This window comes from Camelus dromedarius, chromosome 10, assembly GCF_036321535.1.
Source record: "Camelus dromedarius isolate mCamDro1 chromosome 10, mCamDro1.pat, whole genome shotgun sequence".
Lineage (NCBI taxonomy): Eukaryota > Metazoa > Chordata > Mammalia > Artiodactyla > Camelidae > Camelus > Camelus dromedarius.
In genome coordinates this window covers 54,544,969-54,562,661 of record NC_087445.1, presented here as the reverse complement: position 1 = coordinate 54,562,661, position 17,693 = coordinate 54,544,969, and the positions used below count along the sequence as shown (strand labels likewise).

The following is a 17,693-nucleotide window of genomic DNA, read 5'->3' as shown; positions in this document are numbered from 1 at the left end:
TCAATGCCCAAATACCGGGGCAGTATTAGGAAAACTCTAGAACATATAGGAGATGAAATATTCTGCAGCCATGAAAAATTATCTTTATGAAAAATACATAGCAATGTGGGAGAAAGCTTATGATAATACAACTTAAAACAAAAAGCTTAGCGGGAATTTTTTTTCTAAACACAATTGGATGATGTCTATTGTAAAAAAGTATCTAAAACATTTATAAATTTTCCTTTTGTTTATGACTTTTAGCTTAGGTAACGTACATCATGTATGAAAGCTCAGCCTGGTTTCCTGTGATGCCTTACAAGTATTACGTGTTTACTTTTCTGCTGACATAGAAGTGACTCAAAGACGAGCACATTGACTTTGAAATATAAACTCGAATTTGGCGTGACTTCCTCATGATTAGAAAAATAAATCAAAGGGGTGGAGAGAGAGATTAGTAGGGGTCAGATTGTTATGGTTTCTAAATTCCAAACTGGGGTGTTGGAATTTGAGTGTTTTGTAAGTGGGAAGCTACTTATGAGTTTATGAGCAGGTTTATTTTAGGAAACTTGATGTTGCAGGGGAAATAGGAAGGATGTGAGTGGGATGAGTCTGGGGTGAGGAGTTGACTGGGGACCCAGAGGCCCAGGCCTTCCCCCTTCTCCTCCCTGTCCCTTAACCATCCCCAGTTAGACTCCTGTCTCCCCTACCCCCACCCCACGCTGCACCACCAGCAGTGATTATCTTAGCAGTACAAATCTTTAAGTTGTTTTTCAGTCAAATGGAAAAAATAATAAATTGGCCTTAATGAAAATGATTGGCTGTCTTCCTAAGTCATCTAAAACAGGTGTCAACAAACTTTTTCTAGAAAGACCCATAAAGTCAATATTTTAGGCTTCGAAGGCCATACGGTCTCCGTCACAACTATGCAACTCTGCCACTGTAGAGTGAAAGCAGCCTTAGTACACACAGGATTGGGTGTGGCCATGTTCCCATAAAACTTGATCAACAGAGAGGGGTAGGGGGCTGGATTTGAAATACCAGCCATAATTGGTGAACCTTCGACCTTAAAGAACATTGTGTTATGTTTCTTAGAGGATAATTCTGTGATTCTTCGGTGCCTCTAAAGCTCCCTGACCCTCCCCTTCAGACATCCCATCACATTCACTGGCCTCCCCACTTCTATTTAAGAGAGGAATGCCAGGGTTGGTACCATGGGAGCAGTGATAGGCAAAACGGTGTGTTAAAGTGGAGGCACTTTGGATTTCATCTCCATTTGAGCCCTGACTCTGCCAGCTGTGTGATCTTACACACAGCACATGACCTCTCTGAGCCTCCATTCACTCGTGGGCAAAATGCAGAAAATAGGTACAACCTTACAGGGTTTTCGTGAGGATTGAAAGTTTGTAAAGCACCCAGACTAACCATGGGCGTGGAGCTGGCATTCAATTAACAGTTATTAACCCACATTGGCTCTATAAATAGCCGTCAAACAGGACAGACCCAGCCTGCATGAGGAAGATTCCATCGTTCATTCCAGCACTGGCACCCGAGTGAGAGGCAGCAGGGATCAGTTAAAGGCACACAAGGCTAGATAAGAAGGCAACACTACATTTGAAGACGCTGCTGCAAGACAATTTTGTATCAAATGCTTCTGATGAATCATTTATTAAGCAGTCCCACTGTACCAAATCCACTTGGCTGCTGGTGGTTGGGAATACAGTTGCCCGCTTCCATTGCAGTAATAGGATCCTGCTCTTCATCCACAGACTCACAACAGCTGGTGAGTGGGAGAAGCTCGTGTAAACAGCCTCCTCTGAGTCCATTCTTCCGGGCTCCTGGGACCAGTCACCTTTGCCTCAGCTGAAAAATAAACACATCGAGAAAATGAATGTGTCTCTCCTAGGGGAACACGACACGAGAAGTGATCAATAACAAGAAATAGCGTGGGATCATCTTTAGAGAAGACACTGAAATATAAGAAGGCTAAACACACACACACACACACACACACACACACACACATACACACACACACTCAGATTAACAGACAAGAAAGAGATCTGAGAGGCTGGGTTCAAATCCTGATATTTCACACCCTTATCAGCTGCTCATTTGTGAGCAAGTTATTCAACTTCTGTGCCTGTGTTTCCCCAAGTATAAAATGAAGACAATCATAGTAAATTCCTTTAAGGTTGTTGTATTAAATGCATTAATAAGTAGAAAGTGCTTAGAACAGTGCCTGACACAGTAATGAATGTTAGATTACTGTTTGCAACAGCATTGCTCTTTGACAGACATTTTCAGAATAGCTGAACAACTGAGTCAACTACACAATGAATCAAATTCAAAATTCATCTGAAAAATCTGATTCTATGGTACTCTCAAAGACCCAAACCTGAAATTCAGATCAAACTTTGTTTTTTTCACTCCCATGACTCAGCAGTGGGACAGGTCAGACCAGGATATTGGGTGTTCCGTGACTAGGATAGTGGGTGTACCATTATCACACCCATTAGTTCAGTTCAATTCAGGAAACAGTGATTGAGTCAATGTACCAAAGTTGACAGCTATACTGTGGTTTGTAAAAGGATATAATAATTCTTAGGAAATATACAGTGAAGTAGTTAGGATTAAAGGGCCATGCCATAGGCAAGTTGTTCTCAAATAGTTCAAAAATACTAGATGTGCAGATATTCACATAGAGAGAGAGCTAAATAAATGTTTAACAATAGATATAAGACGTCAATGGTGTTCAGTGCACCATTCTTATTCTTGCAGCTTTTCTGTAAGTTTGAAATCATTTCCAAATAAAAAGTTTTTAAAAAACCTATTAGGATGGGTTAAAAATAAACAAGAAGCATTGCCTCAAGTTTGACTATCAAACAAGGCACTGATGGACAGGCAGAGGTGACAAGAGATGGTCCTGACAGGACACCGAGAGAGCTTGGATGTGGAACAAGGAAAGTGGTTCTATGACTCAAATGTCTAGCGGAGACAGGCTAAGATGGCCTGATGCACCTGTCTCCACAATGGGCTCTGCTTGTCCCCAGGTGCCTAACTGGTTGTATGTGGCACTGAGAGTAACGCTGCTTGAAACCTCTGTCATAAGTTTCACTTTAGGGCTTTAGTCTTGAGACTTTTGTTTCACATGCCAGTTGTTGCCTCTTTGCTGATCCCCACCTCAGCTTCTCCCCAACTTCAACCCACTTTGCAAACTGCTCATGGAGTAAATCCCTCAATTTGTCACTCTCACTACATCAGTTCCTCACTCAAGAAATTTCAATGGCTCCCATTTTCCACAACCCAAATCTAAAGTTTGCTCTCTTATCAGTTCCATGTTTTATGATTTTACATATTTTGATTAGCGGTTTCAACGTTTTTTCCCCCGTCACTGAAAATAACAGGACCTGGTATGAGACTGATATCTGATGGTGGTTGATGCTCAATTGCCATTTATGCAGCCTGAACACCAGGCTTATATCAAACTTGTGATCTGTCTGAGATTCAGATAATTTCTTTCCTCCTACTTTTTTTTGATTTACATAAACTTTTAAATTTTAGAATAGATTTACATTTACAGAAAAGTTGCAAAGATACTACAGTTTCCATATTCTCCACACCTAGTTCCCCTGTTGTTAATATCTTACATCACTGTGGTATATTTGTCACAACTAAAGAACCGACATTGGTACATAGTTACTAAGGGAACTCCATACTTTATTCAGATTTCATTAATTTCCCCTAATGTCCTTTTCTATTCTAGGATTCCATCCAGGAGACTAAATTACAGTTAGTTTTCCTCCTATTTTTAAATTTTAAAATATCATTTTAAAAGCCAAATGAAACTATAATGTATAGTCTAATGGAATAAGATTTTATATGACACTTTGATGCAATGTCTTTCCTACTACCCTTGAACATGAAAAAACTCACAGCATCTAACTCATCCCAAGATGTGATTAGAATATACATTTCAAGGCTTCCTGAATTTTCTCTTTTTCTTAGATCCCTTGGGAGTCCAGAACACCCTTCTCAGATTTCATGTCCAAGGCTACATCTAATGAACTGGTCCAAGAAAGCACTGCTTCCTACACAGTGTAAAGGAATTCTCTACACAGTAACCTACATGGAGATTCCTGAAATCTCATGTTTGGCACAAACACACGATGGTAAAATGGGCTTTCACTACCACCTGTGGGAAGTACCTGAGGAACACCACCACTGGTGTTACTTCTTCATGGGCCAGGAATATTAGTGTCCTGTGTGGAAAACTATGGGATCAGCCACCCGTAGGCTGCCAGTGACTTTTCTCTGGTTCAGTTGTAGGGGGTCTACTCACCCACTCACAGAGCTCATTAGCTGATGGAGCTAATTAACAGACAAGGCTTAATTGTTCTTACTAGCCTCCGATTTGACACTGGCTCTGCATTCTTTCCGACACTCTCATCTTTCTCTGCGTGGCTGGAGTAGAAAGAAAAAGTTTGTGATCATATCTAGCCAAGTGGCCATGTTTTCCCCATCAGGAGTGGGTAAGTTCCCATTCTCTCTCTTAAGGGAGAGAGATAACACTGCTTCTTAGAAGAATTCCTTAGATGGCACCTGAATTTAAGTACATTATCCTTTAGCATCCTGCTAAAGGGCTAATCGTTATAAAGATTTCAGATAATAAAAATACTTGAAAAGTGACAGCACCTCTTTCCAAATGAAATACTTGGCATAACGTTTGAAACAGGCAACATAGGATTTTTATCAATTTTATTTTTAAAAATGTTTGATGTGTCCCTTGCTGGTTAGAAAACCGAGTACAAAGTTAAAAGGAATTTTGAAAAAAAAAGAATAATTCATCATAATTTCACTGTCCTAGCATACCTGTTTTCAGGTTTATGACTTCCCTTTTGTCTCTGTCCACAGCTTGCGTTCTTTTCACCTTGCATTATATTATAAACGTTTCCTTTGCTTCTGGTATTCATGTAGTTTAATGGTTATATAATATTTCATCAAGTAGATGTACAATTATTATTTAAACATTTCCCTAACGTGCTCTATGAAGACAAAGACTTCTGCTTGTTTTCTTCTGAATACCCTCAGCATTTCAAATAGTGCTGGCAAAAAGCAGACACCCAGGACATATTTGTTGAAAAAAAAAAGTAAATTCAAATGGTTTCAAATTCTTACTCTCATTTATTATTATTTTTAAAATTGCATCATGCCTTCTTTTGAACTTGTTAATTTTTTCCTCACCCGGCCTCCAGGAAATAAAAAAGAGTGCATCATGATTATTTTCTCTTTTTTATATGGAAAACATTTAGAGTAATCAATTTTCTTTGATTACGACTGGTATGATTCCATGTAAATCCCTTGCCTGTCTGAAATGTCTTTATTGTGCCCTCACCTTTATTTCATTAGTTTGGACAAATCACAGAGTTCTACAATGGACATCATTTGTCTTCAGAATTTTGAAACTGTCTTTTTTCTTTTAGCTCTCAGTGCTCTGCTGAGACAGCCAATGTTGTTCCTATTCTTAATCCTGTTTCTGTGTATAATGCTTCTCCCCTCACCTTCTCTCTTTCTCTCCCTTTCTCCCTCCTGCTGTTCCTCCCCCCATTCTTTTCTCTGAATCTTCCTTTTTTAAATAATAAACTATTTTTAGCTTCTAAATCTTGTACCTTGTGATCTGTTTCCTCCAAGTCATTTTGTTGTTGTTGTTGTTACTTTGTTGTTTTCTCTTTGTTTTGGCCTGTCTTTCAGAGACTTGCCTCAAGATACTGGTAATTCTTATTTAAGAATGGGGCACTAACTATATTTCAATATCTTGTAATAACCTATAATGAAAAAGAATCTGAAAAAGAATATAAATATTATATAAATATTAAATATAAACCTGAATCAGATTCCCCACATCTTCAACAAAGTGGAGCAGAAAGACAAGCATTTTATTATACACAAAGAATAAGATTTTATTACCTTTAACAAGGAGTGGCCTGAACTGATACTGTTGTTGGCCTTCTAGCTAATTATTAACAAAGAGAAGGACTATAATCAACTGTTCACAAACTAGAGCCACCATTCAAATATTTTTGACCAAAAAAAGATAATTTCATACAGTCAATTTACAGTTTTCGGTAACTTGGCAAATAGTTTATGTTGGAGGTATGCCAGAAATAAAAGTCCTCAAATCAAAGCTGCTTAGTTGTGCAAAGGACAGAGGAAGGGCTCAATAAATATTTACCAGGTGAATTTGAGGGTGCTGGGATGAGTGTATGGGGTTATTTTTGTCTAAACTCTACTAGGCTTCAAATTCTTTTAGCCACATTATATGGGCTGGAATTTGGGCCTAATCTGCCAATTTGTTTCTAAATAGACTCTTTAAATTAGAGTTCCACCCTCTCTTCAGGTGCACGTCCCTCTTATGATTCTCATGTCTCAGAGGAGATGCCAGTCTCTTACCCATGCCACGTGACAAGTAAGAAGCACGGGTCAGCGTTCAACTATACTCCAGGTACTTGTTAGAGAACAAGATGTACTCATTTCACTCCAGTATTTATCAAAAGCTCAGGTAAGAAAGACATAAAGACCAAAGAAATAGAATTGCAAATCCATCAATAAACCCATGCATACATAGTCAATTAATTTTGACCTTGACAAGAGTGCCAAGACTGCTTCATGACAAAAGAACAGTCTTTCAACAAAGGGTGGCTGGACAACTGGATACCTATATACGAAAAAAGGGAAGTTGAACACATACCCCACACCATGTATAATGTTAACTAAAAACAGATGAAAGATTTAAATACATAAGCTAAAACTATAAAATTCTCAGAAGGAAAAAAGACTACACCTTTATGATTTTGGATTAGGTAATAGTTTCTTACATATGACAAGAAAAGAATAAGCAACCAAAGAAAACGTAGATAATTGCATTTCATCAAAATTAAAACCTTTTATGCTTTAAAGGACACCGTAAGGCAGAGAAAAGACAACCCACAGAGTGGGAAAAAATATTTGCAAATCATATATCTGATAAGGATCTGGTATCTATAATATATAAATGCAGCAACAAAAAGACAAAATACTCAATTAAAAAATGGGCAAAGGACCTGAACATTCTCTTAAGAAGATACACAAATGGCCAAAAAACATATGGAGAGGTGCTTAAAATCATTAGTCATTCAGAAAATGCAAAACCAAACCAAACCCACTAGGATGGCTTCACACCCACTAGGATGGCTACAATCAAAAAGATGGAAAATAATACATATTGGCAAGGATGTGGAGAAATTGGAAACTTTGTACATGCTTGTTGGGAATGTAAAATGATGCAGTTGCTGTGTAATACAGTTTGGCAGTTCCTGAAAAAGTTAAACACGGTTGCTATATGACCTAGCAATTCCATTCCTAGATATAAACCCAAGACAATAAAACACATGTATCTACACAAAAACTCACACACAAATGTTCATAGCAACATTATTCATAGTAGTTAAAAGGTGTGAACAACCTAAATATCCATCAACAGATGAATATGTAAACAATATGTGGTCTATCATACTATGGAATATTACTCAGTCATAAAAAGGAGTGAAGAACTGTTACATATGCTACAATTTGGTTAAACCTCAAAAACATGACGCTAAGTAAAAGATGCGAGACAAAAGAGTCTACAGAGTGTATGATGCCATTTACATAAAATATCCAGAATAGGCAAATCCATGGAGAAAAAAAGTAAGATTGATGGTTGCCAGGCACTCAGTGAGGGGAATAGGCACCGACTGCTAAAAGGCACAGGGTTTCTTTCCGGGATGATGAAAATGTTCTGGAGTTCGATAATAGTCATGGTTGCACAGCTTTGCGAATATGCTAAAAACTCTGATCGTACATTAAAATGATAAATTTTATGATATATAAATTATATCTCAACAACAACAAAAAGAAAAGAACCATAAAAAAAAACTTCAGTAAGAAATTATTTAGCCCCACATGACAAGAACTCTAGTTAAGGCACACAGACACTAAGAGACACGAAAGAAGATTCAAATGAAATTGAGATAACATCAAAGTTTGGCATGGGAAGTGTTATTTTAAAAATGATTTTTTCCAAATGAATTTATACACCCAGTAGTCTTCTAATTAAAATTGCAGAGAACTTTTTGACAGACAGTAAAGAGTTAATGGGTGATTTTATGTGTCAAAGGATAATAAATACTATATTGAAAAATAAAGGCTGTTAACCAAGCCAGGGAATGTGGTGGTGGAGTTACCATTTTACATAAGTAGTTCAAGGAAAGCCTCCTCACTGATAAGGTAACATTTGTACTGACCTGAAGCAAATTCAAGGGCCCTGAGGTATGTCTGCTTATACAAAGAATAGCAAGGGGCCAAGAGGTCTGGAGGCTGGACCAGAGTGAATGAAGGGAGAGTAGCAGGAAATGGTTTGAGAGCAGTACTAGATGGGTGGTGGGCGAGAACTGCGTAGGGACTTTGAAATTTATTCTGAGTGACGTGGCAAGCCATCAGAGAGTTTTGGGCGGAGGACTGATGGCATCTGACTTCGATTTTCAAAGGATCACTCTGACTCCTGTGTTGAGAACAGGTGAGGGGAGAAGGCTGGAATCAGGAAGACAAGTTAGGAACCTACTGCAGTTTTTAAAGGGTGGCGGCCGTGGAGGAGGTGAGAAGTGATTGTGTTACGAATCTCTATGGAAAAATAAGAGTCCAGACTGCTGGACTGGATGTGCGGCATGAGGGAGAAGAGTGGCCAATGATCATTCCACGGATTTCATTCTCAACAACTGGAAGGTCAGTGTCCCCTTCCACTGAGAAGGGAATTTGGTTTGGGGATGTTGAGACATACTTCTTATAAACGCCAAGTGGAGACGGGAAGTAGGCAGTTGGAAAGGCCTAAAGTGAATCTGAATTTCATCTGGTAGAAAAATGGGCAAGAATTGCTAATTAAAATTTCACAATGAAGATTAATGTAGGGAATTGTCCTTACAGATATGAAAGTACAATCTAAAACTACAATAAGTAAAACTGGCACAAGAATTCCAAGGCAGATCCAGGAAACAAGACAGATACCTTGAAATGGTTCCTAAAAGGCCTCTGTGCATGTGCAGATTTAAGTGTGATGTTTTCACTATTTGTAAGGAAATCTTGGATGATGGTTAATCTGTAAATTTGTTGAGGTATGCACTTTTTCCAGAAACATCTTTTTTTGTTTTTCCCTCAATATACATGATTATTGTCAAAAAATTAAACCAATACAGAAAACTCTACCTTCAAATCCCTCTAACCTTTGAGATAATCTGGTTTTATATACCCTTCCAGATCGCCCTTCGGAGGCATGAATGCATCGTGTGCTCTGTGGACGAGGAAGTGTATCACTTAGCTGTGAGTGAGCCAAGCTAATGTCCATTGTAATGTAGACGTGAATGCAGCTTCATTTCATTTTTTCAAGCAAATTCCTAGTGTCATTAAAGCTTTCGACACTGTTCAAGAACATCAAGATTTAAAAGGAATGTAAACGTCAGTGTAAATGAAAGATCAAAAGTAAGGAAAAATAACGTTAGGAATAATACAATGCACTGAGTAACCCCTAAATTTTACAATTCTGCTTAATTACTATGACATCGCCACCTTGTGGAATCGGTGATGCATTACATATCCCAGGGAACTTGCGGTTTTTATTTTAACGTAGTTTGCATAGCCCTAGAAAGGCTAAATTACAAATACTCTTAACGAAAAATTTAACATGTAATAAAGGGAGATTATATATAATTTATTAAAGCGCATACTTGCTTTAAAAATTAAAACTTTAAATGTAGAAAGTGATACAGGAAGTTGGTGAACAATCAGTGTAATTCACTGCAAAGCAATGACATCGTTTAAAAATTATCTCTGAGGGGAGGGTAATAGCACAGAGGTCCTGGGTTCAATCCCTAGTACGTCCATTAAAGATAAATAAATAAAATTTTAAAAATAAAAAAATAAATTATTCCTACTTTTTCTTCTCATTTTCTATTCATTTCTACATTATATAATATTATGGAATTAGCATTTTTCATACTGTGACATTCTTCACAATTATTTTTAATGGCTGCCTAGGATTTTATTGAATGGATGTGCTATACCCAACCTTCCCTTAATGCTGGCCATCCAGACTGCTTCCAAGTAAAATGTCAGTTTACTGTGATAGCTTTCGTACAGCTAGATATGAATATATTTATTTAGTTATAAAAGTTAAAATATGTTCCTACACAAGAGCGTAAGGTGGGAGACTACTTAGGGGACCACAGCAAAAACCCAAGCAGGAGATGCTGGGGCTTGGAGTAGTTCAGAGGTAACGGTTGCATATGAGATATCATGGCGTGGGGAGTTGGTTAGTCCCAATGGTCAGTGGTAAACATGGCATCCAGGGTGGCTGCCAACATTTGCCAGGCTGTGGCCAGAGGACAAATGAAGACCCTGCTCCCATTCTCTCCCCAGCCCTTGCTCCAGGAGGGGCTTCTCACAGTCACCTGGGGATACCTGAGCCCACAAATCCCAGCTCCATCCATGCCACACGCCACAGCCAGGATCCACCCTTGGGAGGAAGAACCTGGAGAAGAGACCCACGCAGGCCTTGTTTGAGGAGGGAAGTCTAGGATCCTGGGGTTCTCCAGCGTGGTCTCAAGGGGAGGCAGTGCGCTTTGGGTGGACTCCTTGCCCTGAAGGGGTCCAGAGGGAGGAGGGTAAGAGTGAGGACTTGATGCTCAGGGTCTTAAGGTGATACTAACCCCATCTAGTCAAAATTAACTTTGAAAAATTTCTAAATTATTTCTATGAAGTATAGTACTATCTTTATGCTTTATGTGTACAATCCTATCTTGCTGTTTTCTAAGTCTTCTTTGTCCATGTTTCTCTATGTCTCTCAGTTAGATTAATTTCATTGTCCATGATGTTTGTGGAGTCATCAATGAAGTCCACTTACCTGGCTCCTTGAACAATATCTTCCATAGCTCTTTCTTTTCCCCAGTCATCTCCCAGGATGTACAGAGGATACATCTTCCTCTACCCGTGGTGAGTAAACCCTGAAAGTAGTCAACCTCCTTTATACATTGGCTTTTAAGCTTGATGGCTTCTATTACCTGCTTAAGTTAATGCAGTTACACAATGACACCTTGTATATCTTGGGAAATGGTAGGTCTTGGAATAACAAGTTGAAAGAGTAGGAGGTAAATTTTTTATTGATTCTAGGTTTCCAGCTTGAGCAACTGGTTTAACGGTCGTGCTTTTTACTGAGACGGGGAAGACCAGAGGAAGAACATGTGTAGATGTAATTTGTTGACCTGATTCCCTATTGTTGGATATTTAGGTTGGCTGCAATAGTTTATAATGAGGAATAATACTCTGATTTACAGCACAATCTTTTCACATGTCCTTAAGTTCTAAATACACAATTGCTGGATTAAAGGATGCGCACATTCTTTAGATTTTTAGTACACATGGCCAAATAACTTTTAAAAGAGCTGTTTCCTCACCCTGCTAACATTAGGGCAGATTTTGAACACTGAGGTTCTAAGTCTCCCTCCCTCTTCCCCTTTCCTTCTCCTGCCTTCTCTTCCTCCTACTTCTCCTTTGTCCATTCAACAACTAAACGTTTGTCAAGTACCTACTCTGTCCCCCACGGGTGTCTGAGATAAATCCAGCTTTTTTCCTTGTTGGGGGCTGTGAGGTGACTGGGAGAGGAATTGCTGTGGAAGACTCTAGAGTTTTGAATTGGATGACTTGGATATCTTACCCACAAACTTCTTCTTTAACCATGGACAGCAGGCCAAATGTGCATGTTAAAATTCCTTCTTCATTTAGGTCGGTGATGCCACTTGAGAATTTGGAAGAAAAAAAAAATTGACCTTTGTGTGCAGACCACAAAGAGGACACTGAGACCAGGCTTTGCTCCCAAGGAACTATAACTTAGAGGGTATCATTTTACAATGAGCTTTTAAAATATTATGCAAGTTTTGCACCTTAGCCAGTGGTGACATCACCTGTCCAGGCCCTGAGGCAGGACTGCTCCAGCCAGGGTCTGTCTCCTGGGAGCTGAAAGAGGAGGACAGAGCAGGAGACCCCAGGTCCTCAGCATGAGGCCTCTTCGTACACAGGAGGACCAACCCCTACTGTCTTGATTCGAGAGTACACTCCTTACCACCTGGTTAACACCTGAGTTGGTAGATTTGACCCTGACCTCGATTTGAAACAGGCACTGGCAGACTTCCTTATTGGTATAATTTAGGTAGAGAGTCCAACCCAACAACAATATCTTTTCTCAGCTGGCACTCAGTGAACGACTTCAGCTCGCCTAGCACCATATTATTATCAGTTATCGGAAGACGTAGGCCCTTTGCAAGGCTGGAAAATAACGACAAGGTACCTATGTTCCCAAAGAATTGAAAGGAAATTCCTGGAGTATTGTGAACCTAACACAAGACTTGATCTCTTCTTTAAATATGGGCTATTATAAAACCCTGTAATCTAGAGTTCTTTTAATGAGTGTGGCTCTAACACTTGCTTAAGTAACTTGCTAGAGGCTATCTGATCGTCAGTAAGTGAAAGACTGAGTCATTTTGTTCTCATCTCTAAAATGGGAACAATTCTAGTCTCATGATTCTCTTAAGGATTTAAAGAGATAAAGCCCATAGTTGAGTAGTTTTCATTTAGTAAGTGTAAATAAATGCTGACTGTTTCTGGAGCTATGTACAACATTCTGGCACGTCCAATTCATAAAATAATGCATTTTATTAATCAGACTACCTATCTGAAAACCAGAGGGATCATTTCCAGGTATTGTTTTGTAATGAAAAATAGCTAAAATAAAATGATTTTTAAAAGGATTAACATCTGCTTTTTAAAAATATATGAAAATATATGATGTGGTTAAATCTTCAGAACTCTAGGTATTTGTCACTTTATTCCACATTTGCTGAACACTTTTTATTTACCAAAATTATGCTATTTATTTGTGTCTTTCTGAATGGGCTCTTAAAATTCTTCGCTCAGTAGGATCCTGAAGCAATGAAACAGCAGATCCATCTAGGCCATCCTACTGAAATAAGCATTGCACTGACTATAATCAGCTCAACATTTAGGCACTTTGCAGACTTCTTTACTTTGGAAGAAAAGAAAGAGCTGTATAAAACAGGAATATGTGATTCCCAGTGGAAGGAAAGGCTCTTTCTGACGTCTAACTCTCTCTCATAATCCACCATACACCCATCTCCAGGACAAAGGAAAGAATGTTAAAAAAAAAAAAAAAAGAATGTTGTGATAACTTTAATTTTTGATTCCAAATAGGAAGCCAACATTTCTTAAATAATAAAAGTTATAGAGCACCATGATTTTTATTTAACCAAGGGCTTTAAGTTCCTCCCTCTTCCTAGGAATTTAACAAGAAGTAAAATAGGGCATTTAGTCTCTCGTCTCCTGTCTTGCCAAAACGTTGGAGGTAACAGAGTACATTCCATCAGGGTCAGGGGATCTTGGAGGGGAAGGGCCCTGGAGATGGTGACATTTGTCCTGCACAATGGCAGACAAAAGAGACTTCTGATCGAATGACGGAAGGGCTGTCTGAGAGCACAGGCGCCAGCTGTTTCTGAAGACACTGCAGATTCTGCTCCCTCACCATCAGTGCAGCCAGCATGGAAACATGTTGCCTTCTAAGAGGACTTCTAAACCAGTTAGAAGATAGGAATTCCTGAGTTAATTTTTACTAATAATTAGCAGTTGGCTGTACCTGCAAGTTGGGAGATCCAGAGCAAAGCAGACGCTTCCTGGAGTATAAGCTGTTTAAACCTTCTAAATTCCAGACTGGGACAGCTCATCTGTCCAAAGGCTTTCTCCTGACTTGTGTATTTGCGGAAAGATATTCCCCTTATAAAACCACAATATGGGTACAGTTTTCTTTCCTACTCTTTGTGCTTATTAAACACCAAAATAAAAATTACTTTGAACATCCCTAAAAATCCTTCCAGTACAAATAAAGCAGGGTAATATTTTAGCCTCATCATTATCTCCCCGATTTAGTCACGAGCTTTGTCTGGCAACCACCCTTGGGCAGACATCTATACCAGTGCTACTCAGATGTATGAAAACTGTGCCATCTAGCGTGTTTCCCACCACATTCTGGGTGGCATCACAAGGGTTCTTCAGCTTGTGAGCCTTTTCCTTTTGTGGCTTTTTAACCTCTTGTCACTTGGCTCTATTTTGACTCTCATGTTCACTGCCAAACTGTGTTTAGCCACAATTTGCCAACATCTCGGCATTTCCAGGATATTAAGAGTAGATGAGTAAACAGAACAGAGTATGTGTGATGGGAACTGTCCCCCCAAATGTTGTCCCTTTAAGTCAAAGACTAACTTTGGACCAGATCTTGGAGAGTGATGTTCTTCAGGCTGTGGACTTGGCTGATGAGTAAGAAACTCTGGTCTGTTAGGTAACATCTATCAGTAAGAAAGTCATGCTGCAGCACGAGTGGCTAAGAGACCCTCTCCTGATTTGAGGTCTGACCAATCAGGCACAAGCTGCTTATCTGCGCAGATGGGGAAGCCCTGCCCACAGGGCAGCAGAGCCTAGCTTTGGGCATCACATCAGGGTTGTAGCCCAGGTCCAGTGGCGAGCAAATATTGACAGAACTGGGTTCCTCTTGGCATTGCAAGTGGGCAGGGAGGGTGGGTGGCTGGTTAATGACCGTCAACTCCATACGTGAAAGAGCTCAAAATCTTTACAGAGATTGGGACAGAAAATCTGTAAGCTAAGAAAAGGTCTCTTACTTAATTAACCTGTTTCAGAGGTAAACTCCAAACGCCAGCACAGAACAGCATGAACTAATGGCCACTTACCACTGCTGCAGTCTGAAGGCTGTGTGCTTCCTGGTCTTTGATGACTCGCTGGTATCAGGGGACGGGTAGAAAGAGAAGAGGGAAAAGCTAACATTTGTTAAGGTCCTGCTGTGTTGGGCACTGGTCTCAGGTTCTATACATATTTTTCTCACTCAGTCCTCAGGAGAAGGTATTATTAGCTCCCTTTGCTGGGTAAAGAAAGAGGAAAAGCTAAGTGACTTGCCAACCTAATGGGGAGGTTGGGGAGCGGGGACACACAAGATTTAAATTCAAGTCTTTCAGATTCCAAGTCCCATGCTTTTTCTGCTAGTCTTTGCCAAGTGTGTAAGGCTAGGCATAGCGTGGCTGAAGACCAAGCAGTAGGGAGGTAGAAGAAACAGAGATTGTGTTTGTCCATCTTTCATGGGGAAAGTTCTTGATTGCGTAGCCTGAGCACAAGCTGAGCATCTCACTCTGTTGTGAAAAGCAATACGGAAATATATCCATGATCACTTACTATATTTTAAAGGTGAAAAATTATGCACAAAATAATGGATTGGTTTATTTCATGCCTCAGGCTCTGAATATAAACCGGCACTCAGCTTTTGGCCCTATTAAGGACACCTTTGGGATTTTCCTGGGGGTCTGTGTGATGGGCACTGCTGTGTGGGGGGTCATGTTAGCCATGGAAGAGGAGGCAGTGCCGAGGCTCTGAAATAAAAGGCACGGAGATCCAGCTCTGCCAAAAAGCTACGTTAAAACAACAGCCCTGTTACAGCACACGGGCCAAATCTAATGCCCAGAATGCTAAAAAGCCTTTCAGATGGACCGGGATGTTTTGTGTTGAATCTGCATAAAATTCTCAACAATTAGGTACAGTCTTAATCATGAATTTGGACTCAGATTTGACCACCATCAGATAAAAAGGAGGTGTTCCGCTTTGGGTAGTGCTATTCTGATAGAATAAACAAGCTGATAAAAAGCAGATCTTAAATTTACACTCTTCAATTGTTAGTCACCACCCAGAGGGGAGCTCTAACCTTGGCGAGTGGGTGAGGTTGGAGCTGACTCCTTCCTTGACCCCATCAGCCATCACTTCCAGCCTCACACTTTATAAGAGCAAATTATTTGGAGGTTACCCGTTTCCCAGGGCATTCACCCCAAACGCCCTTTCACACCTCTATGTTCACCACATACCAGTCTCTCTCCTGGGAACTTGGGACCTGGTAATATCCATGTAGGATTTGGAAGAACGATTTTTCCCAGGTCTCCTCTTATTTTTGACTCCACCGCCTCCTCCTCTGCTTCTCCACATCACACACACCTCTGATGTACAGACCACACCCGCGCCCTCTCCAGCCCTGAACTGTGAGTTCTCTGACAGGGGGCTGGCATACAGTAGGTGTTCAGTAAAGAGAAGGAACCAAGATATCATAAAACATTTTTTTTTTCTTATCTTGCCTGGAGTCATCAATGAGAGATAAAAGCTGGCTTCTCATTATTTCTCTAAAGCAAAGAATAAGTTTCTTAGCCAAAGAGTTCAGTAAATCCTTTTGGAGGAAGTTCAAATGTTGGTAATGTTTTAAGTGAACGTGACAAAGGAACTTTTGTTCTAAGAAACATGTAAGATAACTGAAGAACAATGTTCTTCAAATATGTATCGATTCTACTTGAAGCCAGTGATAAAAGGGTACAGATATCAGAGCGTATCTTCCAGATCCCTGGGGCTTGGGGTACATTCATCATCACTATTAGAATTCGGACACTAAAATGCAGCACCCTCAGTATCTGGGCCCCGGAAAAACGAACACCTGTGTAGTTTGAGGGGTTGAGTATTTGCTAATTATTACTGTCAACCAGCAGGTGTCGTCAGAGGCAAGCACATTTGCTGTTACCTTCTCGGGACCATCACCCAAATCCTGCTCCAGCTGGAATTCCTGCTTTGTCCTAAGACCCTCTTCCTTCAGCTGGAAGAGTCAGGAAACACACCCAAAGTTCTCAAAGTGTGTTATACGGGAGAATCACTTGGAGGAGAGGGGATGCTAAAATGCAGATTCCTGAGCCCCAGCAGCAGAGATTCTGATTCACTAGGTCTGGAGTGGGGCCTGAGTAATTTCCATTTTAAGCACCACCTTCTTTTCCTCCCTTCCACTTCCCATTGTGATGCACTGATTTGCACCTACAGAGACTGTACAATATCATCTCACAGCCTCCACTCAGAGGCAGGCTGGAAAGGGACTCGTTGGTTCAATCATTCATCAAACATCTAATGAATCCTTCCAGCCTGCCAGTCACCATTGGGCACCTTCACAAAGTCACGTGGCTCATCTTCCTCTCTTAGGTTACACATCACCGTCAAGGGATCAATCACAGAATCCAGCAGAGACAGCCTACCCTTACGTTCACCTTATCAACGAACCTGGCTTCTGCCACAAGAGGCAGAAAGTCCCCCTTTCCCATAAAGAACATAGCCATGTTTACAGAGATTCTGCCAATAAACTAATTCCAATAAACAAAGGACATAAACATTCCAGTGTGTTACCAAGATTCATTCTTTAAAACACAGACAAAAATATATAAATCCATGGCTTTAAAAACACAAGCGAAAATAATAAATCCATTAGTATCTGAAAATCAAAATGCTGCTGAGTGTAAGTTTCACTGACAAGTTAACTCTGTAAAATCCAAGATAAATAAAAATCCTCGTAGGAAATAGTGGGATAAATTACATTACTACAAATAAAGTATAAACTGAAATTCCATTAGAAATTATAAATTGCCATGATATGGTTACCTGGGGGGCTTGAGGGAGAGTGTTTTCTTAGAAACTGTAATGAAAATTGCACATCCCACTGCGGACTA

At 39.9% G+C, this 17,693-nt stretch overlaps 1 protein-coding gene across 1 annotated transcript in view; it reads right to left on the bottom strand.

The window, feature by feature from the left end:
• Positions 1–883: 883 nt before the first annotated feature.
• SLC44A1 (solute carrier family 44 member 1) overlaps positions 884–17,693 on the bottom strand; it is a 171,425-nt gene continuing 154,615 nt past the window's right edge. The window contains exon 16 of the mRNA XM_064490366.1: positions 884–1,842. Coding sequence (XP_064346436.1) covers positions 1,828–1,842 — 15 coding nt within the window. The 3' untranslated portion in view covers positions 884–1,827. The remainder of the gene's footprint in view (positions 1,843–17,693) is intronic.